General features: G+C 42.1%; 1 protein-coding gene across 1 annotated transcript in view; it reads right to left on the reverse strand.

Moving 5' to 3' along the window:
* The window catches only part of LOC117501453 (nectin-2-like), a 113,253-nt gene that overhangs the window by 85,909 nt on the left and 1,296 nt on the right, over positions 1-26,048 (reverse strand). Inside the window, 3 exon segments of the mRNA XM_034160356.1 lie at positions 7,361-7,586; positions 7,588-7,605; positions 19,141-19,253. Coding sequence (XP_034016247.1) covers positions 7,361-7,586; positions 7,588-7,605; positions 19,141-19,253 — 357 coding nt within the window.

Consider the following 26,048-nt stretch of genomic DNA (forward strand, 5'->3'; position numbering starts at 1 on the left):
AACTGGTGTGGGTCGAGGGGAGGGACGGAGGTAGTCCCTGATGTCCTGGGAGACTGATTGCTCCAGACACTTCATGATTACAGCTGTCAGGGCAATGGGTCTGTAATCATTCAGGCTGTCTATGGCAGGTTTTGGGGGGATGGGGAAGATGCTGGAGGCCTTGCGGGGACTGTGGCATGTGTCAGGGAGAGGGTTGAAGAGTTTGGTGAGGATCCCTGTCAGTTGGTCTGCACATGCTTTAATCATCACCCCCGGGATACCATCAGGGCCAGTAGCTTTCCTGGGGTTCACTGCTCTTAGGTTTTTCCTCACCTCATGTTCCTGGAGAGAGAGATGAGGTGCTGGAACCAGCGGGAAGCAGTGACTGCAAGTGTGTGGTGGCAGTCTCAAGCCGAGCAAAGAAGCTCTTTAGCTCTTCTGCCAGCATGCCGCTAGTGCCGAAGGATGTTGGAGGGGGTGGCCTTTAGAGTTGGTTAAGGAACTGAATGCCCCTCCACATCTGACGCGAGTTATTGTCCGTCAGGTATCCCTCTACTTTCCTTGCTTGGTGGTGCTGTATAGAGCCTCTGTATCCTGTCCTGAAGGCAGAGTTATGAGCTCTGATCAGGGTCTAAACTTCCTTTGTTAGCAGTCACAACAGTACCTCCCGTGGCAGGTAAAAGGGTCGACACTGGACAGACATGGGCCTCTAGGTCCAGTGCGAGTGGCTGTCTATATTCTACTGTCAGAGCACCAGTCTCATGCACGTCAACACAGAGTGCCCCCTCCTATGCTCTTACTGGAAGCTTCAGTCCGGTTGTAGCAGTGAATGGTTGCGGCCTGCTAGCCTCACACTTGGCATCCATCTGGTTTGCAAGGATTGCCATTGTGAGAAAGATAGATGCTAGTGGAGGCTGTGTGGTTGGTTATTAGCTGAGCTAGCAATCCATGCTTCTGCTTTCTCTCCCTGCACCACCTCCAATGCCTGATAGCGCCGGTAAACCGTGGGGTGCTGGCGGTCTCGCTATCTCTGGTGGAATGTTTTCGGGTCCATGAAAAAGCGGTCCTGTAGGTGGGGTTGCTGTGGCATGTTTTGTGCCAGGAGACAAATAAACTTATAAAACACAAAACAGTGCACAATTGCAGGGGGGCTCGAGCTGCTGCATTCCATCGCGCCGCCATCTTGCCTTCTATCTGCTTTGAGTTTGAGTTTAAGGAAGATTAAGGCAATGTGTGGTTTGTTTCCTATTTTTAACATATATCCAGAAAAAAGAAAACAAAATATCACAATGTCAGGTATTTCCAATATTCATGCAGCACTACGTCACCGCGTTGCAGATTGCTACCTTAGCAAATGTCAGAGGGTATAAAAGTCACGTAAACTGCATGGAATGACATGAAACTAATCATTACAAGCTTAAAGGGTAAACTGAAGGAAATTAGATTTACAGATTATGTTCTGTATAAAGTAAAAACCTGCGCTACTTTTTGGTTATCTGAAGTCACCATTTACTTTGTCGTTTGATATTAACTGGACTTATCGGTTTCTTCTTGCTCACAAGCTTGGTAGCTTGTTAAAGCTTTGTAATAAAACCTAACTACAACTTAATTAAAGCTGTAGGAGTTAAATGTTTTATTACATCACTTGTTCGTTGCTGTTTTTTTTTTTATTTTATTTTCTGTACAATTGGACACTTTTGCACTTATTTTTTTTTTTTTCATTGCCAGATGAAAGGCAGAATTCAAGGCTGCTTTTATGAGCAAACGCTTACAGGTAACACATAAGTTAATTGTGAGTGCAGGTGTGAGGATTTTTTTTTATCTGCTGCCTGAAATCACTTCGGGAAATTACTACGGAGACACAATTTTAAAAACACAACAGTTAGAATAACTTAATTACACTCCTTCAGTCGCTTCATGGCGGTTTATAATTCTTTTCATGTGTTCCCCCATCAGGACCAGTTTAGAGTTTGTCTTTGTGACACTCCACAAAGAAAACAAAATCCAGTCTGGAAGCGAGTTTTCGCCAAGAATGTGGCGCAGCAGAGAGGGTGAACTTGGCTTTCTCACACAGGAGACATATTCTGGCTGGCGTGCATTTAGATGAGGGCTAAGCTTCCTAAAGTGCTGTTGTTGGCACAAAGCACAATGGTAACCTGGGAAATACCTACTGGTCGACTTTTGTCAGCAGCTCAGGGATGGATGCAGCTCCATGTAAATCCACTAACTGCCTCACAGACAGTGGAAGGCCACAATCTTTAACCTTATCCAATCATATTGTATCCACAGCCACTGGCATTAGATGTTATTGGATCTCGAACCACCAGCACCCCAATCATATCACAACTTATTGAACTATGAATGCATTAATGCTGACAGCCAATTGTATTATGTCTTATTGGATACAGCAGCAGCCCGGCCAATCCGATTATCACTTATTGGGGTGTGAATGAAGAATCACTCACTTGACAGTGAATGATAGTGTATAAAATCAGAAAAAATAAAAGACAGCCAATTACGTTGCATCTTATTGGATAGAATGAAGGCAGCAGGACGGGAATACGACTGCAGGTTGAGGCACGGTCTGCTTCATTGGCTTGTGTAAAGTTTACAGCTCAGAGAGGAAAAAAAGAACTGCCATAAATTTTAAGGAGAAAGTAAAGTTCAGAGTTTCGAGAAGGGGACTTGGCTACAAGAAATGAATGTCAGCAATGACGATAAGACCATAGGGCCCATATTATTAATATCCTCAAACTAAACTCTTAAGTTTTGCATATTAAATAAGGCCAAATGTTCTACTGCTCAGTTTAGGAGCCTCGGCCTGCTGACTGGATTGGTTTAATGTGTCAAATATCAGTTTGGTCTCTCTCTCTCTCTCTAGACTTTTGATTTCGATGTACCCGTGATTATGCGGACCTGGTCAGGGTGATTATGCGGACCTGGTCAGGGTGAACCCCACCCTGACCAGTTCCGCATAATCACGGGTACACCAAAATCAAAAGTCTATAACTGCTTTATTATATGGTAAACAAGAATTGGGAGTTTGTCAAACATACTAAAACTGAAAAATCAATCTCAAGTTTCAACTCTTTATTATTACTGTCATACTGCACCAACTGACATCCCATTGATCGACTGGAGATGCCTGTTGAGTCCGTGACGAAGAGTCATCAGGCTTGTTTCTTATAAAGTTCGCCATTTGCCTGTCTAGCTTCCATGTAAAATCGACCAAGTACAACCCCTGGCAAAAATTATGGAATCACCAGCCTCAGAGGATGTTCATTCAGTTGTTTAATTTTGTAGAAAAAAGCAGATCACAGACATGACACAAAACTAAAGTCATTTCAAATGGCAACTTTCTGGCTTTAAGAAACACTATCAGAAATCAAGAATGCACTGTAATGACAGCCATCTCCCCAGTGCCTTTACCTGACATGCAGCCCCATATCATCAATGACTGTGGAAATGTACATGTTCTCTTCAGGCAGTCATCTTTATAAATCTCACTGGAAAGGCACCCAAACAAAAGTTCCAGCATCATCACCTTGCCCAATGCAGATTCGAGATTCATCACTGAATATGACTTTCATCCAGTCATCCACAGTCCACAATTGCTTTTCCTTAGCCCATTGTAACCTTGTTTTTTTCTGTTTAGGTGTTAATGATGCCTTTCGTTTAGCTTTTCTGTATGTAAATCCCATTTCCTTTAGGCGGTTTCTTACAGTTCGGTCACAGACGTTGACTCCAGTTTCCTCCCATCGTTCCTCATTTGTTTTGTTGTACATTTTTCGATTTTTGAGACATATTGCTTTAAGTTTTTCTGTCTTGACGCTTTGATGTCTTCCTTGGTCTACCAGTATGTTTGCCTTTAACAACCTTCCCATGTTGTTGTATTTGGTCCAGAGTTTAGACACAGCTGACTGTGAACAACCAACATCTTTTGCAACATTGCGTGATGATTTTACTCTCTTTTAAGAGTTTGATAATCCTCTCCTTTGTTTTCAATTGACATCTCTCGTGTTGGAGCCATGATTCATGTCAGTCCACTTGGTGCACCAGCTCTCCAAGGTGTGGTCACTCCGTTTTAGATGCAGACTAACGAGCAGATCTGATATGATGCAGGTGTTAGTTTTGGGATGAAATTTACAGGGTGATTCCATAATTTTTTCCTCAGAATTGAGTGATTCCATATTTTTTTCCTCTGGCTGGTCTAAAAAGTAACCATTACTGACTGCCACAATCTTTTTTTCTTGATTTCTTATAGTGTTTCTTAAAGCCAGCAAGTTGCCATTTGAAATGGCTTTAGTTTTGTGTCATGTCTGTGATCTGCTTTTTTTCTACAAAATTAAACAACTGAATGAACATCCTCCGAGGCCGGTGATTCCATAATTTTTGCCAGGGGTTGTACTCTGTCAAGCATCCGTCTGTCATAAGTTTCAAAGTTGGGCGCATGTCCCTTTTCAGTGACGTACTTGCAAAACAGGCTGGCTGCTGACTGTGTATTTCTGCGGGTGTTCTTCGCATCTTTTTCGTGTAAAAATCATTTTAAGTCAGCGTCACTAACAGATGCAAACCTGTCTTCTGCCATCTTGTCAAAAAACTGACAGCCAAAGTAGGGTGTTGTATCGCGTTATCTGATTGGGCGTTATCAATAGAAGGCGTCGCTGGATTAGCTTGGGCTACGCTGCACGCGAGGTATACTCGTTTCGCATGCGCAGTCTACTTGGCTCCACCAGCGGTCAACTCAGCATGTGGTACAGCTCAGAAAACTGGCGAATGGGCCAATCAGAAGTTGGCAAAATCCCATACCATAAAATAAATACCAAAAGTGAACAAGAACAAAAGTGGATGGATAACAAAAGTCATAAAGATAATACAGCAATAGTGGATTTTTTTAAAAGTGCACTGAAGAATAAACCACCACTTAACTAGTTGGTTAAGTTGGTTTTCTCTTGCAATGATAATATTTATTACACATAGCTCCATTAGTTTCAGCCTAATATTAGTAATAAAGCTCATAGTAACAACGCCTAAAGCTCCAAAACTATGCACAAAGTAGACCTGATGAATGTCTTAAAATTGTTCGCCCAACACAAAACTCAACACGTGGCTACACACAAGCCACTTATTATCATTATTATTATCATTATTATTATCTATGCCTTTATGCTGGAATAAGGGATAGAACCCTTCAAATTATTGTTCATTACTTTCCATTTCAATAATGCTCACAGGTGAAATGTTCGTTCACAGCCTCTGTTCTGGCAATTTACACAGTTTATAGCTGCACATGAAGGCATTTTTTGGCAAAAATCACAGAGAATAAAATTGTGAGTGCCTAGTTAAAGATCGGTAGAAAGACCGTTCAGGAGCAGTACAAGCAAGTGGTAATATGGTGGCCGATTTGCTTCAAAAATACTGGCCAATGAGCTATCCAGTGTTATATAGAGATCAGTGAAGGTATAAGTTACTCAAGTTAAAGTTGGGAGTTGTGAAATCTGATTAAGAATAACAATATCACCTGTATTTGTTTTGAAATGATGGCTGCCCATCTGAGTTATAGCGAATCATCGCTAATTAACTGTGATGTTACATTTCCAGGAACAAGATGTTTTAGAACAAAGCCTCTGTGTAAAGTCGAGACTTTACATCCATGCCACTTCTGAAACAAAGCCTTTCTAACTCATCCCCATGGTCTGCATGCTGCCTCTAAATAGGGCATGCCCTGAGAATACTTGTCATATTCATTAGATGACGTCTTTGTCCAGCAGGAAATTCTTTTATATGAAAAACACCAGGATGACAGTAAGGGCCCCTTCACACATCGTGCGAATTTGGTTGAATTGCGCATAAAATGCGCATGAAGCAGGAATCGTATGCAAAATGTGTAGAATCGTAGCTGCCTCCAATGCCTCATATACCTGTTGCTACAAATATTTGCATACACCAGTGGCTGAAAGGCAGAGTGTGCGCTGTGCGAGCCATCAAATCCTCTTGCGGCAGGTGTCGGCCATATTCCAGCTGACACGCACAACATCTAACACCGCTCACTTGGCACTTAGATAATATGTGGCCATTCGCACTGTTAACACGAAAACAGTCAGCAGATGATCACTGTTGAGTTGGATGAGAAATTTGTCTAAGTGCCCCGCAAGTGTGGAGTTGCAAACAGACACAGTGACACGTTGGTGTGTGCGCTGAACTGACAGGAGGTGTGGCCACCTGGCAGGAGCAGCTGTGGAGATCTGTGGTTCTGGACGTCACGGATGGACAACATGTACTGTGTTTGGATGGACATGGACTAACAACTGTCCATTGTGACACGAGTGTGCCTGCTTGCTGTCCTCACGTGGACATAATTAAAAACATATATCGCTGTGACAACGGGCTGCAGTGAGTGAGCGCACACACAGAGCGCACATTGACGGGCTACCCCAGGTTGAGACGGACCATCAGTTCATAACACACAGCGGGTGATCTGACTGTCACGTCACCTATGTGAGCTCTGTTCAACATGACGTGGTGTCAGTCCTGCAGTGCACCGTCCACAAGGACACGCGTGTCAAGCAGGATGTGCATGGGGCTGGTTGGACACACGGCAGCTGAAGTGGACATGATGAGACGAGCGCACTGCTCCATTCTTGTCATTTCATGACTTTATGTCTGTGACCATGGTTCATCTATGGAGAAACAGTCGGATCACATTTGTATTGTCCACTTGATAAGAGGGATTCAATAAAATGCTGTGTTTTATATGGTGTGTGGTTTATTTTTTTAAACTACATACGTGTCCTTGATATCAGGCATTTTCCCGCACCTTTCACAGGATAGTGATGGTAGCTCAGTGGTAAAGTTTTTGACTGGCAATCAGAACTTTTGGAATGTGCAGGTTCGAGTCCCGTGGGTGGCCTGTAATTATTATTTATTATTTTGTGAAAAGCTGCGGTGTTCCTGCATTCACAAAACCGTCACAGCATGTTTTTTTTTTTTTTCTTCACATCGCACAACTGCTGGCACTGTGTTCCCGCATGCATGAACCATTGCAGCAGCATCGTGCATGCCTGCCTGTCGGTGCGATGCTTCGTAGTTCGCTCATACGAGCTGTTCCACCATGAGTCGCCCTGAGTTGTAGATATAAACACTATGTGTGAAGGGGCCCTAAGGGACACATTTGTCAAAGCAGAACAGCTTCTGAATCGCTGCTGGAAGTACAGCTCGTTTTGCAGCAGAGCTGAAATATTGCTGATCTTTTGTTCTCAGAGGCACTAAAACATGTATTTTCAGGAGCTGCAAAGTTCAGCACTTTGTTGTGTTTCTTGTTTCCAGTCCAAAGTAATGAGACCCAAAATCACCAGTGGATAGACAACACCATTTTACTCACCAAGCATGATGAGGGTGGTGGTCCCTTGTTCATTTCCAGAGGGGTAGGTGGCGTACTCGCAGGTATAGCGGCCGGCGTCGGACATTCTTAGGTTAGAAATCCTAATGGACGGGTACTCCAGTGTGTTGTGCAGGAAGGAAACCCGGTCTTGGAAGGCAGGGTTGGGGAAACTTTTTCCATACATAGGATGGAAAACAGCAATGTTGTCCCTTTTGCCATCAGCACCCTTCCCATATCCAAGACACCTGGAAACAACAGAATCAGACAAAGAAGAATGAATTCCGACTCCTCTGCCTCTCATACAAAGCACTTTGAAGTACCTCTGAATGTCCTGAACAATGCTCTAAGAATCAAACAGAGCCAGTGCTCTGGATGTAGGATTTGCTAAGTTTTATAAGCAGTATTTCTCAACAAAATAGTAAAAATTATCTGCTGTAAACCTATCTTCTGCACAACAAAATGAGCACAAACATGACAGTTTTATGAAAATGCAAAGCAAACAAAACAAAAGATTACAAAAAAAAGATCATGATTTGATGTTATTTAATTTAGCCAGGTTAGTCCCATTGAGATCAAGATCTCTTTTGCAAGGGATGACCTGGAATATTATAAAGTTTCCAATTCACCTAACCTGCATGTCTTTAAATGTGGGAGGAAACCAGAGCACCTGGAGGAAACCCACGGAAACATGCGAACTCCACGCAGAAAGACCACGGGTGGGAATCAAACCCATGACCTTCATGCTGTGAGGCAACAGTGCTAACCACTAAGCCACCATGCTGCCTGTTTTATGGGAAGACTTAAGATCCTTCTCCTTTGAGTGGTCTAAGGTCCTTTCATTGATGGATCAGTGGCCCAATCAGCTTTTGATTCGTCATGGCAACAGTCACACTCTCCCCTGCACAAAATAGGGTCAACAGTGGTATCAATGGTATTTATTTATTTTAAATCGGTTGTGTATTTAATTTGTGTGTACACCTGGGCATTGTTCTGCATCCAGAACTGTAGTGGTCATCTGGTCCACAGTTCATCCCTTTGAGGGTTGACGGAGGGATTGGCACTTCATCCGCCATAAAAACATCTTGCACAGTTCCAAAGCAAAGAAGAAAGATTCCTGTTTTTGCTCTTCATGGAGCAAACTCTATTAATGAGACAAATTTAACTCCATAGCCCCTGAGCTGTTGTCTGCAAATGGCTGCACTGCACGTCAAGATCAATGTAATTCATAAAGACGGAGGACATCTCATTTTGGGGTGGTTTTTAGTCGATTGTAGTTGTTGTATGTATTACATTTGAAAAGAGGTGTCATTGATTTAAAACAGTCATTTGCTTTGAAGTTATAATTTCGGACCGAAATCTATCTTTCCAACTTTACTCGGCAGAGAGCCGTGCAGCGTTTGGAGTTGCGCAGTTAGACCCACAAAACCGAGGCTATTAGAATACTTATTCCTTTTACATGAGAGACAGTAACTTCAGTTTACGAACTGGTGAAGCAGGTCCAGCTCACGCCAGAGAACCATCGCATGTGCTGCCCCACGAAGATTTAATAAGGAACGCAATAAACCTCCGGTGTGGCACAGAGGACGATTCTGTTTCTTGCCCGCAACAAGACAATAGTCCCAGTAGTGACTTTAATCAGAACAAAGGTGACTCACAATTGACATCTTTAATGGCTTGAGGGGGGTAATGAGGAAATTGTGGACCCGCTGCTCTGAGAGAAACAGCGACCCACTGCTTCGCCGTTCTCTTAGAAGCAGCTTCGCTAGAGAAATGTAGATGTAGAACTGAAATGTAGAGAAATGATCATTTTCCTGATACACACTCTAAAAACAACGGCCACTCCAGTGTAATGGGAACTGAAAAACCGATAAGGGATCATCATGCACAAAGGCTATTGATGTCAGTGGACTCAATCATTCTTATTGATTCCACAGGAACAGTTTTCTATAACTATCTCTAGCAATCATTGCCGTCTCTGTGCGGGGAGACCTTTTATTCCCACGGTTCACTTGGAGATGATGATAGCCCCAGAGTTGACACCTTATTGGACATGGGTGACTTAAATTCAACCACAGGCACTGACAGGGCTGGTTATATGGACTGCCCTTCATCCGCATAGATCTAGAAACGTGGTAGAAATGGCACAATGCCAAAATGCCAGGGCCTCAGAACTGCTAGTGTACACAACTGCCAGATGTACCCCCTCGACATGGGTATTCTACTGCTCGGGCGTTGCCAAGGAGATCAACAATGTCCTTGTGGGAAAAACACTGGAGAATCCTGCAGAACTGTAGGGTCTACAGAAGTGCCCAGTTTGTGAATTCTGACCACAGGCTTGTTGTAGCTTCACTGAGGATTGCAGGCTACTGCCTGGTCAGTGCCCAAGGTTAATCTGGCCAGACTTCAAGATCAGACTGTTTCTCAGAACATTTGTATGCAATTTGCTGGAGGACTTGTTGGGAAGTACTTCCACAAACAGACCCTGAAGTTCCTGAGGACTGCATTGGAGCTGTCAGTGCCATGGAGAAGATGTTTTAATCTTCTGAGGCACTCTAAGCATCATCCAGAGGAGTCATAGTGCACAGCTTGATGGACTCTCTTTGGATGTGCAGGAGCTGAGAAATCAGGCTGTGATGGATAAGAAGGCTTGTTAGAGGATTCTGTGATCAGGTGACACACACATCTGTGATTTAGGACTTTCAACTGCTTACAGAGGAACTAAAGCACTTGTTCCTCCAGGACCTACACCTCTCCCACTGCAGTTATGGCAGAAAACGGTTTCAGTCCTAACGATGCCTCTGCTGTACTGCTGAAGTTGGACCATCTACTGTGAGCAGACTGTCTAAGGCTGATCAATCTGCTGGGATGTTAGATATTATGGTGCCAGGGTTCTTGGAGTTGATTCTCCAGTCAACTGTGAACCACAAAGTCTTGGTGATGTCACAAAGGCGCTATAACAATTAAGGGCAAGGCAAACTCAGGGATTTGAGGGCATTGGAGCTGAAACAACTCCAAGGGGTGGGGATGCTGTTCTCCTGGCATTGAAAAACAATTTTTGCCATCAATCTGGAGGACCAATGTCAACTCTTTAGATTGGAAGAGAGGACTTGTTCAATCTGGAAAGGAAAGGGTGATCGTTTGGATTATAACAACTATAGGTGTATCAGACTGCTCTCGTGCCAGGGGAAGGTGTTTACAAGGAACCATTCTCAATTCAGGATTCAGTTTCAGCTACTTGCTGCTCATCAACTTGAACAGTGTGACTTCACACCCAAGAAGTCAACTGTTGACTACATTTTAGCATCCGCAGGTACTTGTGAATGCAAGCATGCAGTATCGGCAGTGCTTCTTTGCAAACTATGTCGATTTCGCAAAGCATTTAATTTGGTTAATTGGATGGTTCTCTGGGAATCCGTGAGAATTTGTGGGATCCCCAAGAAGCTACTGGACATCACTAGCCAGCTGAAACCACAGATACTGTGAGTGCTGTGCGGAGTGGAGAGCCAGAACTCTGAGCTCACCCAAAGTTGGGCCAAAGTCTTGAATTTGCTGAAACTGGTGATGGGATGTGGCTTTCTGTTTTTTGTTGTTGTTTTTTTCCCCCAACTGTAAAATTTTACCATTTTCATTTTTTTTTTTTTTTTTTAAGATTGGTGAACTTGGTCCCTGCATGATTTTTTTTTTAAAATCCCTATTTCTCTGTGATTCAGCTAATGCATTTCAGTCGGAGGGTGAAATATTTTATTGAGTACCGTGTTTGTGAAGCATTGTGTGTTGCCCAAAAAACGAAAATTAAAAAGCAAAACACTCAGTTCAAGTCTGAGCAAAAATCCAGAAGGAAGAGTGGACTTCTTCCAGAGACTCAGTGTGTCCGGGGACGGAGATGTGTGAGGCCAGTGGTGAGTCACTCAAAACGGGCAGAGAGAGGCAGCCACCGGCCACTGTGCCAATAGCCACTCCCCACGCAGAGCTTTGTCTGATTTTTGTTTTTTTTTTAAACAGGACAAACACACTGCTTCACTTTAAATGTGCAGTAAGCTATTTCAGGTGCATCAGCGTGGACGGTTTTTCTCCTAAAAGGCTTATTTCACTCTCTGTGTCCCGTAGTAGAAAGCGGGGTAGCTATTGTGCTAATTTGAATAGTGCTTACAAGCTCATGCATGCATTCTAGTCTTCTTCTGTTGGTTTTTTCTGGGGACGTTACAGCGCCACATAGGCCTGGCCTATGTACTACAACGTTAAACGAAGCTTTCGAGGCACAGAATTTGCCTCAACATTTTTTGTAAACGAATTACTCGTAGTAATCATTTCAAACCTACTGCACATTAACTTTTGGACAGTAAATCTTACTCTGCTGGAATAACATTCGGCCCCCAGTCCAAATAGAGTTAAATACACTCAATCAGAGTGCAAAATCAACTCTATCACAGTGTAAAATTAACTTTTATTGGGGTAGAAAACATTTGATTGACAAGACGGTAGAACAGTGCACACAGCAAAATTTGCTGTGTGCACTGTTCAATGCTTGCATGAAATGAATGCTGGGTCAAGCTGTGGAAATCAGTGACATGGGTGCTTTTGTTGGTGAGGAAAGGTTTACTGACCTTGACGTCGCAGATGATGCTTGTGATCTTTGTGGAATCAATGAATCCTCTGATTGCAACATTTGGAAAGCTGAGTGATGAATCTGGGTGTCTGCATTTGACATTGTCCTGGATCAAGGCTAAGATTCAAGCTTTTTATGACTTCGTGGATTCAGCTTCAGAAGTGTATCTGCATGCGGTGAAGGAGTTGTAGAAATATTCACTTATCTCGGTGGACACATACACGTCTCTGGGTCCCTCAGCCTTTGAGATTGAGAGGCGCTTTGGAAGAGCTTGTGGACTCATTTGGTACTGGACAGAGGTGTTTGGCAATAGTGATATCTTTGCAGGCTCATTTGGCACCTATGCTGTATTAATTAACCTTGAATTATTGTGATATTGGACACTTCCTGCAAATGGACTAATATTTGCATGGCTTGAATGCCTTCGAATTGCAGAGGTGCTTTCCTCTTACAAAATTGTCAACCTCATAGAACCTGCTGAGCTAGACAAAGAGAAAAAACAAACCAAGCCATTACAATCTGAAATAACAGGTTCCTTTGTTCCGGCAACACTTCAAGGAACCGCATCCAATATAAAGGTCCTGTTTTTTTATGATTTCTCAAGTGCGAAGGACACTACTTTCAAGAGGAGACAACATCCAAACGTTGAATGCTGACCATTCCTGCTCCCGCCCGTACCCCACTTAATCACACTCACACCGCTGTCTTAAAGTGGTATGAATAGAACATGGAATAAAACTTCATATTGCAAATGCCGGCAAAATTTGTGACTTGCTACGAGGGGGAGGGAAGATGAACACCGCAGGAGAAAGAATGAACACCCTGATGTTGGCACAAATTATTGGATGAAACACTCTCATTAGCTCAAAACTGTCACAAAAATGTCAGAGGGCAATTTTGCTGTCCAGCAATTTCAGTGTTGTTGAGGTGTCGAGTGATCAAATTGTGTATTGATTCTTTCCAGCACTTGGAGTCGGGTGTATCACACCAGAATCGGACGGGAAGAACAAACGGCTTAGCGTATTTGGTAAGTGATGCTCCATTCTGACATTTTCAGGTGGCGCCCAATAATTCACTGAGTAAGTTTGATGAAACAATTTGACTGGTGAATAAAGTGGTTTCTTGGTGTTTGCACGTTTGTTGTTGCTGCATTTGGTGAGAGGAGGTTAGAATAAAGGGGGCGGAGGAGGCGCTCAAAAATAATGACATACCTGATTATTTTGGTGACAGTAGAAGTGACAAAAACATCATTAAAACATTCATAAAACGTGTTTGTACTGGGATGTTCAAGGAATATTCTTAATTGGCATCCTGCTGGTATTTACATAGATGAGAAAATCAGTCATTCCAGCAGGTCTATTCCACTTCAATCTTCTCGTGCACACGTTAATCAACATGTGCTTTGATCATGGAGTCCTGTTGGATTTGACCTGAGGTATCCACTGATGGGAATAAACAAATAAATGCAGTTGCAAATGCTGTTATTTTTCTCAGTAACGGGCAGCCTGATTAATTAACTGTTTCTTGTCGTTACAACACCGTTGTCACATAAAATGTGTCGGATTACTATAAACAAGCTCACTGAAGCCATTTCATTTCTCAGCCACAGCTGAGCTACAATGACTTTTTTTTCCCTTTTCATAGTTTGGGACGGGCGGGACAACCTAGAGTCCCTTGATACAGAGAGGAGCGACATGACAAGTCAAAAAAAACAATAAATAAATAAATAAATGAAAAACGGTCGACGTGACTTGTGGTGCCATCATCACACATCAGCTTGGGCCTCAGACGAGGGCGGTCGCATCTCCTCCACTCTCCCTTATCTCTCTGCTTTTAACCTTCAAGTCCCTACTTCACCAGACTTGTGAATTCCTCAAAACTATATTGGATTCTGGATCTATGGACTATTATTGGATTATCATGGAATTGATCAGCTGGTCTCTGTTCTACTGTCTACTGACTGTTCTACCGTCTTGTCAAATCAAGTGTTTCTACTCCAATAAAAGTTAATTTTACACTGTGTTAGAGTTGATTTGCACTGTGATTGAGTGTATTTAACTCTATTAGACTGGGGCCGAATGTTATTCTAGCAGAGTAAATTTTACTGTCCAAAATTTAATGTGCAGGATAGGGTTGAAATGATTACTCAAGTAATTCGATTACAAAAAAATGTTGGAGGCAAATTCTGTGCCTCGAAGCTTCGTTTAATGTTGTAGTACATATGCCAGGCCTATTGGCGCTGTAACGACAACATTTTTGTCTACAAGAAGGTCAGGACCGAGGGATCCTGCCTGCCCAGATGGAACGTATCCTGCGGGCTATGTCCTGGCATGTGGCACTTGCTTGGCGCCTTCTCTGTGGAGGCCGTCGAGGACCTATTCATTTTTGGTCTTATGGTAGCAGGGCTGGTACTTTTTGGCTTATGTGCTGCCCTGATCTACCGGCAAATTAGCAAGACGGCGCATCAAGAACCACGGGCCCTCGCTTGTCCGTCATGATTACCAGGTCAGCAAGGCAGTGCATTCTCGACTGCGTTGACTCTTCAACTCAGACGCAAATTGGATGAACCTTGAGCTATGTGCATGGCAGTTGAAAACTGAAGGTTTCGGAGCAGGTGAATCTTCTGAAACAAAGCCTTTCTAACTCATCCCCATGGTCTGCATGCTGCCTCTAAATAGGGCATGCCCTGAGATACTTGTCATATTCATTAGATGATGTCTTTATCAGCAGGAAATTCTTTTATATGAAAACACCAGGATGACAGTAAGGGCCCCTTCACACACTGTGCGAATTTGGTTGAATTGCGCATAAATGCGCATGAAGCAGGAATCGTATGCAAAATGTGTAGAATCGTAGCTGCCTCCAACGCCTCATATACCTGTTGCTACAAATATTTGTACACACCAGTGGCTGAAAGGCAGAGTGTGCACTGTGCGAGCCCATCAAACCCTCTTGCGGCAGGTGTCGGCCAAATTCCAGCTGACACGCACAAACATCTAACATCGCTCACTTGGCACTTAGATAATATGTGGCCATTTGCACTGTTAACAAGAAAACAGTCAGCAGATGATCACTGTTGAGCTGGATGAGAAATTTGTCTAAGTGCCCCACAAGTGTGGAGTTGCAAACAGACACAGTGACACATTGGTGTGTGCGCTGAACTGACAGAGGTGTGGCCACCGGCAGGAGCAGCTGTGGAGATCTGTGGTTCTGGACGTCACGGATGGACAACATGTACTGTTTGGACGGACATGGACTAACAACTGTCCATTGTGACACGAGTGTGCCTGCTTGCTGTCCTCACATGGACATAATAAAAACATATATCGCTGTGACAACGGGCTGCAGTGAGTGAGCGCACACACAGAGCGCACATTGACGGGCTACCCCAGGTTGAAACGGACCATCAGATCATAACACACAGCAGGTGATCTGACTGTCACGTCACCTATGTGAGCTCTGTTCAACATGACGTGGTGTCAGTCTTGCAGTGCGCACACCGATTACATTTCAGGATCATATACAACTGGCAGAAAAGCAAATTTACACAACCAAGTTGGAAAAAGAGGAAATTGTTCATCTTACTTTTGATTTGGAGGTGATGACTGTAGAAAGAAAAGCTTATTGAGGGTCAAATTAGTCCCGAATAAAGTATAATCCAGCGATGGAAAACTTTAAAACTGTCACGCACGTCAATGAATGACACGGAATTACAGCTGTGCAGCTGCATAAATCAGGCTTTAAATTAATTAAATAAATCAACATAAATAGTAAATTTTGGTAAATTTGGTAGCTTAACTATTTTTATATTTATTTTGATAGCACCTGTACCTGTATGTGTATACAGGTACGGCTGTATGTGGTTAAATGATTTAAAAAATGTTGAAAAATAAAAGGTTCATTCAGAAGTTCAGCGCAGTTGGCCCCAAAATGGCGCCATGTTCTGAGTTGACGCTACTCTCTGAATAAAGAGACCCTAGGACAACTGCGTCAGTGACGGTGATTCGCTAAGAAAGGGTACAGTTTTATGGTACGTCAACCAGAGGCAGAGGTGGACGGGAGTTCACGCAGAAATGCAAACACACATACACTCGCTCACACACAGACTACAGAGACATACACGCAGCATTAGTTTTTTCAACTGGAACTACAGACATTACTTTTCCCTCACAGAGAAAAAGGCAAGAATGTACATGTGAACAAGTATAATTTAATTTGTAGTGAATTTACAAGTCCCACCACGGGCGCACCAAAATAAATGTAGCAAAATTACAAATCCGCCTCACACGGTCACCAGAATAATGTAGCAAAATTCTAAATGAATTTAATTATTGGAATGAATTGCACCTCACACTGAGGCACCAATTTAATGTAGTGAAACTATTGTTAAACTCCCAAATTGAATAAGATTGCCTAGACCTCATTTAATGGGTCACCAAAATAATGAACAATTTTAGGGTTTAATAATTATTATTTAATTAGAGCAAATCTAATCCTCGGGGCACCACCTATTTATAGCATAGGTACTTTAATTTAAACATTCATTAATTAATCAGTCTCAGGTCTGAAAGTCTGAATTCCACGATACGACTGACCAAAGGTTTCCTTCTGAACACAAAATAAACCACGGCAGAAATATTTGCATTTTATTTGCAATTATACAAGAAATGAACAGTTTACTGACATTTTTGTGGACAGTGATTAAATACGTTCATTTATGGACACAGTGATGAAACTTGAAGCCAATTAATTTTAAGAAAATTATTAAATAAACATATGAATATGTTTAAAAAGAAGAAAAAGCCACTTTGCATCCATTGACAACAAAACCCTTTTTCTGGAACCTTTAACTGGGTCACTTATGATCCGTTGAAGAGGTGGTTCGAACGACCTGTCGATGTGTTGATGCTCTTTGCAGTGTGAGTTCACTTGGGTCAGGGGTTAACTCAGTGGTCTCCCTGGGTGATCCCAAAGGCTTGTGTCGGCTGGTTTTACCAACAGGATGGCTGCTTGCAGTCAGGTTGTCAGCTCATTGGACCCCAGACGTGGAAGGCATTTGTTAAAAATGGGTTCTGGTAGCTTTTAAAACATTTGTTGGAGCCAGATTAAAAGTCTTTATGAATTTAGAAAAAAGTAAAAACTTTAAAGCAGCGTTGTAAAATTAGCGTACAGAAAAGGAAAGTCGCGTTTCTGTAAATTCGCTATTATTTTGAAAAGTTCAGCTTGGAAGTTCTCTTAAAAATTCAAAAGACTTGACGCACCTTAAAGCGTCAGGTTATCACTTTGTTAAAAGTTTGTCAAAGAATAACAATGAATCAATGAAGCCATGTGGTAGCTTTATTTTAGCTTAGCATGGGGCCTTGTTGACCCAAAATGAAATTAAGCGTTTTACAGAAAAAGAAGGGAGAGGGTTGCAGAGGCCTCCAAGAGCGAGAGGAGAGAGAGTTTAAGAGAGAGAGAAGAGCAGACACTCTGTTCTAACTTTTTAAAGGGGACTTACGTCATGGACTTGGGAATTTCTCAGCTAAGAGTGAAAACACAGTCTCTGTCTTCAGTTCAAAACTCAGGTTTTTGTTGAGACAGCATTAATGTATTTATTTAATTAGGGTGAATCGGGGCCATGCACAAATTTAGATTATTTGATGGCCAGTTGTGGCTTGTTGAGGTGCAATAGATCTCAAAACTTCTAAAATATCTATTATATTGATTGTTCTACCATTATAAACATAGTAATGATAATATCTACAACAGCAGGGGTGGTGGCCAAGTGGTTAGTGTGCTTGATTTCAGTGCTGAAGGTTCATTTGAACATTTAAAAAAAGTTGTCCCACAGCTAGTAGCATAGATTAGTGTACAATGTTTTCTGTGAATAATTTATTCTCTTAAGTGGCCATTTAATTCATTAAACACATTTAACATTCAGTTTTATTATGAATAATTCAACATTAAAATTCCATTTGAACATTTACAAAAGTAACTTTCTTATAGTAGTATTATAATAGTGTAGATTCATGTAAATTTATATAGCGCATTTTCATCTGCATCAGACCTGACACCCAAAGCATTTTACAATAATGCCTCACATTCACCCCGATGTGAGGGTGCTGCCATACAAGGTACTCACTACACATCGAGTGCAACTAGGGGATTAATGACCTTGCCCAAGTGCCCTTAGTGATCTTCTGGTCAGGCAGGGATTAGAACCAAGGATCCTCTGGTCTCAAGTCCAACGCTTAACAACTAGAGACCATCACCTCCCCTAATGTACAATGTTTTCTGTTAATAATTGATTCTATTAAGTGACAATTTAATTCATTAAACATATTTAATATTCAGTTTTATTATAAATAATTGCGCATAGGGGGGGGGGGATCCAAATTGATTGACACATTTTTTAACATTTTTTAAAATGCAATGCAAGTTACTTTCCCTAGTAACTAATATTTTTATAATACTGTAACTCCGTTACTAACTCACTTACTTTTGGGAGAAGTAACTGATAACAATAATTAATTACTTTTTTAAAGTAACTTGCCCAACACTGGAGGTATCCAACATATCAAACATGGTTTCTCATTTGGCTCTGTGTCTATACTGTATGTGTGTTCTGGGATGGCCACCATACATTTTGAGTAGTCCACGCTCCACCGAGGCTGGATTATAAGTGTTGTTTAGTCCCTTTAAGTGGTGAGGTCAAAACTGACAATTGCCTCATGGACTAAAAGAATTACATCTTCATTGTCCTGCAAAAGATTTCAACATCAACAAACCCTCTACACAGCGCCTCCATGATTCCATCACCTGTCCTCTGGAATATCTTGATCTCAAAGACCAAAGACCCAGAGACAGGACCATCACTCCCGGGATAACTGAACCTCTCAGAGTTTGACACTGCTGACGGCAGCGTCAGCCTTTCAGTGGCTTCCAGGTTTCCACTTATCGTCAGCCTGTAAATGTGATGCAGCCTGTCTGTGTTTTGTCTGCACAAGGAGAAATACACGGGGGAGTTATTGACTTTTATTGACCGCCACATAAACCATTCTCTTCATTTCTTTTATAATGAATCTACTCCATCTGCTAGCACCAAAATCTTGCCAGTTTTGTTTCTTTGTTCTTGGCCCGAGTGTTTCCGCAGCAGCAAACAAATGAAGAAGCCATTATTTTATCAGCCCACCTGCGTGAGTTTGGTTCGTCCTCCTCCATCGATGAACTCACAACGCAGATCAACAGACTCGGTCGGAAACGCCTCCAGCTCCTCTTCCACTCGCACTTTCTGAGCTCTGATGCCTGCAAGGAGGTGAAAATGAGACAAAGAGGGAGATTATGTAATCAGACGCTAAACCAGTACTGACTGAAATACTCAGGATTTGTTAGGGGTTTTTTTTGGTTCATGAATCTAGTTTCGGTCAAATGAAATTGCTGATTGATATTTCAGGCTCATCCTCAGTTTGTTTTTAAACCACTCGTCAAAACTGAGACAAAAAGACGATGAGGGACAATTAAGACAAAAGAGTTGACTAATGACAGAAAGAGACAAAAAAAAATCAGAATCATCAACCATTTTCATTAAAAGCCTCAGGTGGCATCTTAGTCAACGTGCCTCAACTATGCTTGCCTTGTTATAGGAAAATTCGTCAGACAGGAGGCATCTCTAGGGGGCGTGCCTCAAGGAAACCACGTCAGCACGGGTACGGAGTCTCAGATGTGTTTGAAATTCAGTGCAAGGCATCAGCAAGTTGCTAAAAAACAGAGTCGGGAGTGGAGGCGGAGTGCACCATAGAACCATCACACAAAGCTGTTATCCATCAGGTTCTGCGACCAACTGTTGGCAGTACACAGAAGGCTTGCAAGAAGCCAAGTTACTGGATGTAGAAGATATTTCATGAAGACCTGGTTTGGCTTTTGAGCCACACTGTAGACACCTTCAGACCGTATTCCCACCAATGACTAATCTATTGCAATGGCCTGAGCAGAGTGGCAGTGAGTTCTGTGTCCCCACCCTATGGTGCGTATGTCATGTGTATCTGAGATGAAGCTGTTTAAAGGTGCTGTAACTAATAAGAAAAACATCCTGTACTATGGATCATGTGCCTGGAAGATGTGTGGAGTTTGGGACACTCAGTGATGTTCCAAGTTTCAAAACTGTGGACTCACTGATTATCCCAATTTTGTTTCAGTCAAATGGCAAAACTCACGCTTGCATTTTGACCCCAACCTGGAAGTGCAGTTGCTTGACTGGCTGCTTGAGGCTGGCTTCAAAACAGAGCACATTCCCATGGAAGCCCATTTTAAAACATCCGGCTTTAGCGCAGAAAAAACATCTTTATAGCCTGGTACAAAAATGGTTTTTGTCTCCATAGAGAGTTTCCTCCTGTTCGGGGGATTTTTTTCTAATTTCTTAGATTAAAACGTTTTAATTAATAAAATTCTGTATGACTGTGGGTGTGGTTGCTTTGAGTGACAGCGGCTGTGTCCATCGACTCATCCTCTTGTAGTCTCCGACCGAAACGGAACCACTCACTTTTGTGCCTGTTTGGAGTATTACAACAGTATTATAACAACAGGAATAATACAGCTTGTTGAGCGGAAGAACGCCGTAATGGATCATGTAAGATGTCCCTGTTGCAATACTAACGCTCAGTGAAACTCTCATTTTATTTAATATTGTATGCTAACAAAGTTAGCACTTTTAGCAGCTGTCAGTACATCTACTTAATCCAGGATTACTGAGGAAATATGAAACAGATAACGTTTACTGTTCACACCAAAGTAAACTGTTATGTGAACCACCACGCAGTCACCAAAAATATGAATTCATTCACCAAAACAGAGGTTAGTTATTAACTTGTGCTTTGAACTTGGGACGGGCAGAGTGTTCAGTCTTTTTTCGTGACAGGGAGCCACCCACGCTCCTCTCCTTTAGAGGTTAATGAGTTCATTGTAAATCAGTGTGGGCAGGACTCTCAACATGGCAATGTCAAGAAAAGGGGTCATTGCAGCTCTTCCAGGTCTCTATAGAACACCAATGGGTGACATCATGCAGGCTCTGTCCAGCATACAACCCCTGACAAAAATTATGGAATCACCGGCCTCGGAGGATGTTCATCTCAGTTGTTTAATTTTGTAGAAAAAAAGCAGATCACAGACATGACACAAAACTAAAGTCATTTCAAATGGCAACTTTCTGGCTTTAAGAAACACTATAAGAAATCAGGGAAAAAAATTGTGGCAGTCAGTAACAGTTACTTTTTTAGACCAAGCAGAGGGAAAAAATATGGAATCACTCAATTCTGAGGAAAAAATTATGGAATCATGAAAAACAAAAGAACACTCCAACACATCACTAGTATTTTGTTGCACCACCTCTGGCTTTTATAACAGCTTGCAGTCTCTGAGGCATGGACTTAATGAGTGACAAACAGTACTCTTCATCAATCTGGCTCCGACTTTCTCTGATTGCTGTTGCCAGATCAGCTTTGCAGGTTGGAGCCTTGTTATGGACCATTTTCTTCAACTTCCAAAGATTTTCAGGTCAAAGGAGTTTCAGTCTTTTGTTCATGGTAATGAGTCATTCACGTCATCAAGGGAGCCATCAGAAAACATCCATCCCATCATTAGAGGGACAGCTGTCCTGTCATTAGTGTGCTAACTAGAGCACATTAGTTGCTAATTAGAGCTATTGTTTAGTCACTAGCCTATAGCAGTCTGCCTCTCAGTAGGAGGGTCTGGTTAGGTTTAAAACTCCAGCTTTTGTTGGCTTCTGTTTTATTCTTCTCTACAAGAGTCAGACAGAAGTCAGACTTCCAGAGCAAGAATTTTAGCTGAGGAAGCTTCTGCGATTTGAAGCGAAACGTCCTCGCGTCAAGCAACCCAGTCCAGTCGAAGATTCAAGCTTCTCTACCACTGAATATGACTTTCATCCAGTCATCCACAGTCCACGATTGCTTTTCCTTAGCCCATTGTAACCTTGTTTTTTTCTGTTTAGGTGTTAATGATGCCTTTCGTTTAGCTTTTCTGTATGTAAACTTACAGTTCGGTCACAGACGTTGACTCCAGTTTCCTCCCATTCGTTCCTCATTTGTTTTGTGCATTTTCAATTTTTGAGACATATTGCTTTAAGTTTTCTGTCTTGTCGCTTTGATGTCTTCCTTGGTCTACCAGTATGTTTGCCTTTAACAACCTTCCCATGTTGTTTGTATTTGGTCCAGAGTTTAGACACAGCTGACTGTGAACAACCAACATCTTTTGCAACATTGCGTGATGATTTACCCTCTTTTAAGAGTTTGATAATCCTCTCCTTTGTTTCAATTGACATCTTTTGTGTTGGAGTCATGATTCATGTCAGTCCACTTGGTGCAACAGCTCTCCAAGGTGTGATCACTCCTTTTTAGATGCAGACTAACAAGCAGATCTGATGTGATGCAAGTGTTAGTTTTGGGGATGAAAATTTACAGGGTGATTCCATAATTTATTCCTCAGAATTGAGGGAGTCCATATTTTTTTCCCTCTGCTTGGTCTAAAAAAGTAACCGTTACTGACTGCCACAATTTTTTTTCCTGATTTCTTATAGTGTTTCTTAAAGCCAGAAAGCTACCATTTGAAATGACTTTAGTTTTGTGTCAAATCTGTGTTCTGCTTTTTTTCTACAAAATTAAACAACTGAATGAACATCCTCTGAGGCCGGTGATTCCATAATTTTTGCCAGGGGTTGTATATACCGTCTATGGTTCCACTTCAGAGGTTGAGGGTTTGGACAGTTAGTTTATGCAACCACTAGACTTTATAATGAATGGATGCTCAACTGCATCATCTCTGTCTTGAATGTTTGACAATTTGTTGCTGAGATTTTTTTTATTATTTGTAGTTTGGCCAAAGTAGGTGGTCACCCCTCTGAGTCCGGTCTGATTGAGGTTTCTTCCTGCTGACGATGTACTTCCTCAGGGGATTAATAAGATCATCCCTTTGGGGTAACTTATGTTGTGATTTAATACTACATAAATAAACTGAATTGAATGGTGCAAGTCCACTGGTTCCGTATCACAAATAACTCTAGTCATGTAGACTTTTGTGCAGAATCACCACATGGTCTCTGCTTATGAAACCTGCATAGAAAGATTTGGTTTGAGCAGAACTGGCCTGTGGCACACATCAATGTTTCTTCTCCAAACTCAGATTTACTCACTGATGGAGGAGGCAGAGTGATGAATTCTTTATTTTCTACTTTGCTGAATGCATTTGTCATAAATCAATAAAAGCTTGTGATTCTTGTTAGATGTTTGGAATTCTTGTCTCACAAGCTGTGCTGCTTTGAAAACATCTTCTCTCGCCCCAACTCACTACTACAGAATATTTCGGGTAAAAAAAAAAAACATCTGTTTGGTTTGCTGTGGTTAACAATACATACATATTTTAAGAACAAACTGTTGGAGGAAAATTGTTCAGTTGGCTCTTATTTTGACAACTCATTATCAACCGTTAGGAACAGTGAGAAAATTAATTACTTTCAAGAAGTCAGATTTTGGTCATTCAAGGCTGAGAACAGTTAAATAACAATGAAAGAGTAACTACTGTTAAGGCGCAAGAGAAACACCTCATTGTCATTTCTTTACACAGGTTTACAAAAGGCGCCTCAAGCCCGAACATTCCAACAAAACCTTTGTGCCGCCGCGTTTAGCTGCATTTGTTTGTTTTTTACGGCAAATGAATTCAAAGCCAGTTTTCTCTCTTGTGTGTGTGTGTGTGTGTGTGTGTGCGTATCTGAGGATGATGGCTGTCATTCCAATACAGAAAGGTTTTTAGGAAGAACTGAAGTATTTGTTTTTGTAAATTTGGTGCCTCATGTTGTTTTTTGCGGAGGAAGACATGTTTTGTTCAGATAACCTTTAAGAGGGCTTCTTAAAGAAATATGAACAATTCTGTGTGAGCCAGAATTCTTGCTGGTCGGTCGGTGTTCAAATACTTATTTGCAGCAGTAACATACAATAAATTATTAAAAATCATACAATGTGATTTCCAGATTTGTTTTTTAGATTATGTCTCTCACAGCGGACATGAACCTAAGATGAAAATTTCAGACCCCTCCATGATTTCTAAGTGAGAGAACTTGCAAAACCGCAGGATGTTCAAATACTTATTTTCCTCACTGTATATCGCCTTGAGGTGATGCTTTGTGATTTGGCAGTTTAAATAAGTTTAACCGTTTAAGTTTATCCGACTTACTGTAAATTAGCCGCTTAGACCTTGCTCAATGTTTAAGGAAAATTCAGGAAGGAAAAAGCAGTTTTAACTCCGAAAAAAGGCCCTAGTTGTCCTACAGTCTGGAATCAGACCAAATATCTGTCCAAAAGTGGCTACCCTTAACCCACAAATTCCCAGCTAGCCATATGAAAGGCTGAATGTCAAATATCAGATGTGTTAGAACTGAAAATACTTTCTAATACATTACACTAATACATTCAACAATGATATGGCCAGGTTGTAACTTCTTTCCTGTGTATTGTCTTCAAATGTATTGCATTTCATTTGGGCTCTCCACCTGAAATGGGCTGAAAACGACAAAACAAAGCTAATTTCATTTGTCTGATTAAGATATCCCATAATCCTTTGTACTCCAGAGAGGCACTGCAAACAGAACAACATGGAAAACCACATGACAACAATTGCACATAAACAATATACAGTGGTCCCTCGCTATAACGCGGTTCACCTTTCGCAGCCTCACAGTTTCGCTGATTTTTTTTTTGTGCAATTTTGCATGCTTTATTTTAACAGTGCATTGTGTTCTGCGTCCTTATCAGGCGGGCCGGTCGCGGCACCGGTCGGCATCACTGCGATTGCTCTCACTGCCTCCGATGCGCTTACTGAGTCTGCAGGCTTGGTAAACAGCGGGCCACTCACACCGCCCTCATGTCTGCTGTGCGGAGCTGCGCCAAATCTGGCAGCAGCTCCAGAGACTACGCTCGCTGTTTTGATGCAGCTGTTGACCACAGCCGCAGAGCGCTGTGGCCACCGAGAGAGGACTTGGATTCTTTGCGGGTCCTACAGCCATACCTCCGGAGACAGTGAGCGAAGGGAGTTCTGTGTGTGTCTGTTTATAATCTTCTCGCCCAGAAGAAAAAAGAGTGTTTACACAGGAGAGAAAAGTGAGAAAATGTTAATGCCTGTTTGAGAAAAGTGTATAAAGTGTGTAGTGAGGGGTTTTACAGCCTTAAAACATCTATAATAATTGCAAAAATAGCGCTGACTACTTTGCGGATTTCGCTTTTCGTGGGTTATTTTTAGAACGTAACTCCAGCGATAAACGAGGGACCACTGTACTACCAATGTAAAAAAATTTTATGTCTTTTGTAACATTTATAAGCAACTGCATGCATGAGACCCCTGAACACTTGCTAAAACAAATATTCCAAATATTCCTTGTCTGCTAACTTCAACTTGAGTGGAACTTCATAAACGCAAACCGAATTTCAGACATTTTATATATTCCTCCGGAACAAACAGCAGAAACAGTGTTGTAAAGGCCAATAAGCAGGGCGTTAAGAGAGCAAACTTTACTTTCCATCACAATGACATGAAAAGGAAGTGAACACAGGTCATGGCAATTCCCAATGTAAATAACGGTGAAATCACTTGAGATTCTCTTGTGTTTTTGTTGTTGACATCTGCTGTTGAGATTTGTACAAGATTTGAAACCTCAACTGTTGTGTGGGCCGCTGAAGAGGAGGTACTGCTGGCCCACCACCACCAGAGGGCGCCCTGCCTGGTGCGGGCTCCAGGCACCAGAGGGCGATACCGCATCATGGGAGTAATCTGGGTGACAGCTGTCACCCATCACCAAACACAGCTGTTTCTACTCAGCACCGAGGTATATCAGGAGGACGGCGTCTCCACCTCAGTGCCGAGATATCGCCTAAGACCAAGGTAACGTTCTCTGCAGCATATTCTGTGACTGACAAACTTGTTAAACCTTTCAGGACTGGTGACTACTGAGACCCTCCTTCTTTGGATAAGTACTCACCTTCCTGCTGAACTTTGCCAAGAGGTGGAGGCGGCTTCTCCCCTCTCTGTACTGGGTGCGTTCAT

The sequence above is a fragment of the Thalassophryne amazonica genome, chromosome 20 (genome assembly GCF_902500255.1).
Source record: "Thalassophryne amazonica chromosome 20, fThaAma1.1, whole genome shotgun sequence".
Taxonomy (NCBI): Eukaryota; Metazoa; Chordata; class Actinopteri; order Batrachoidiformes; family Batrachoididae; genus Thalassophryne; species Thalassophryne amazonica.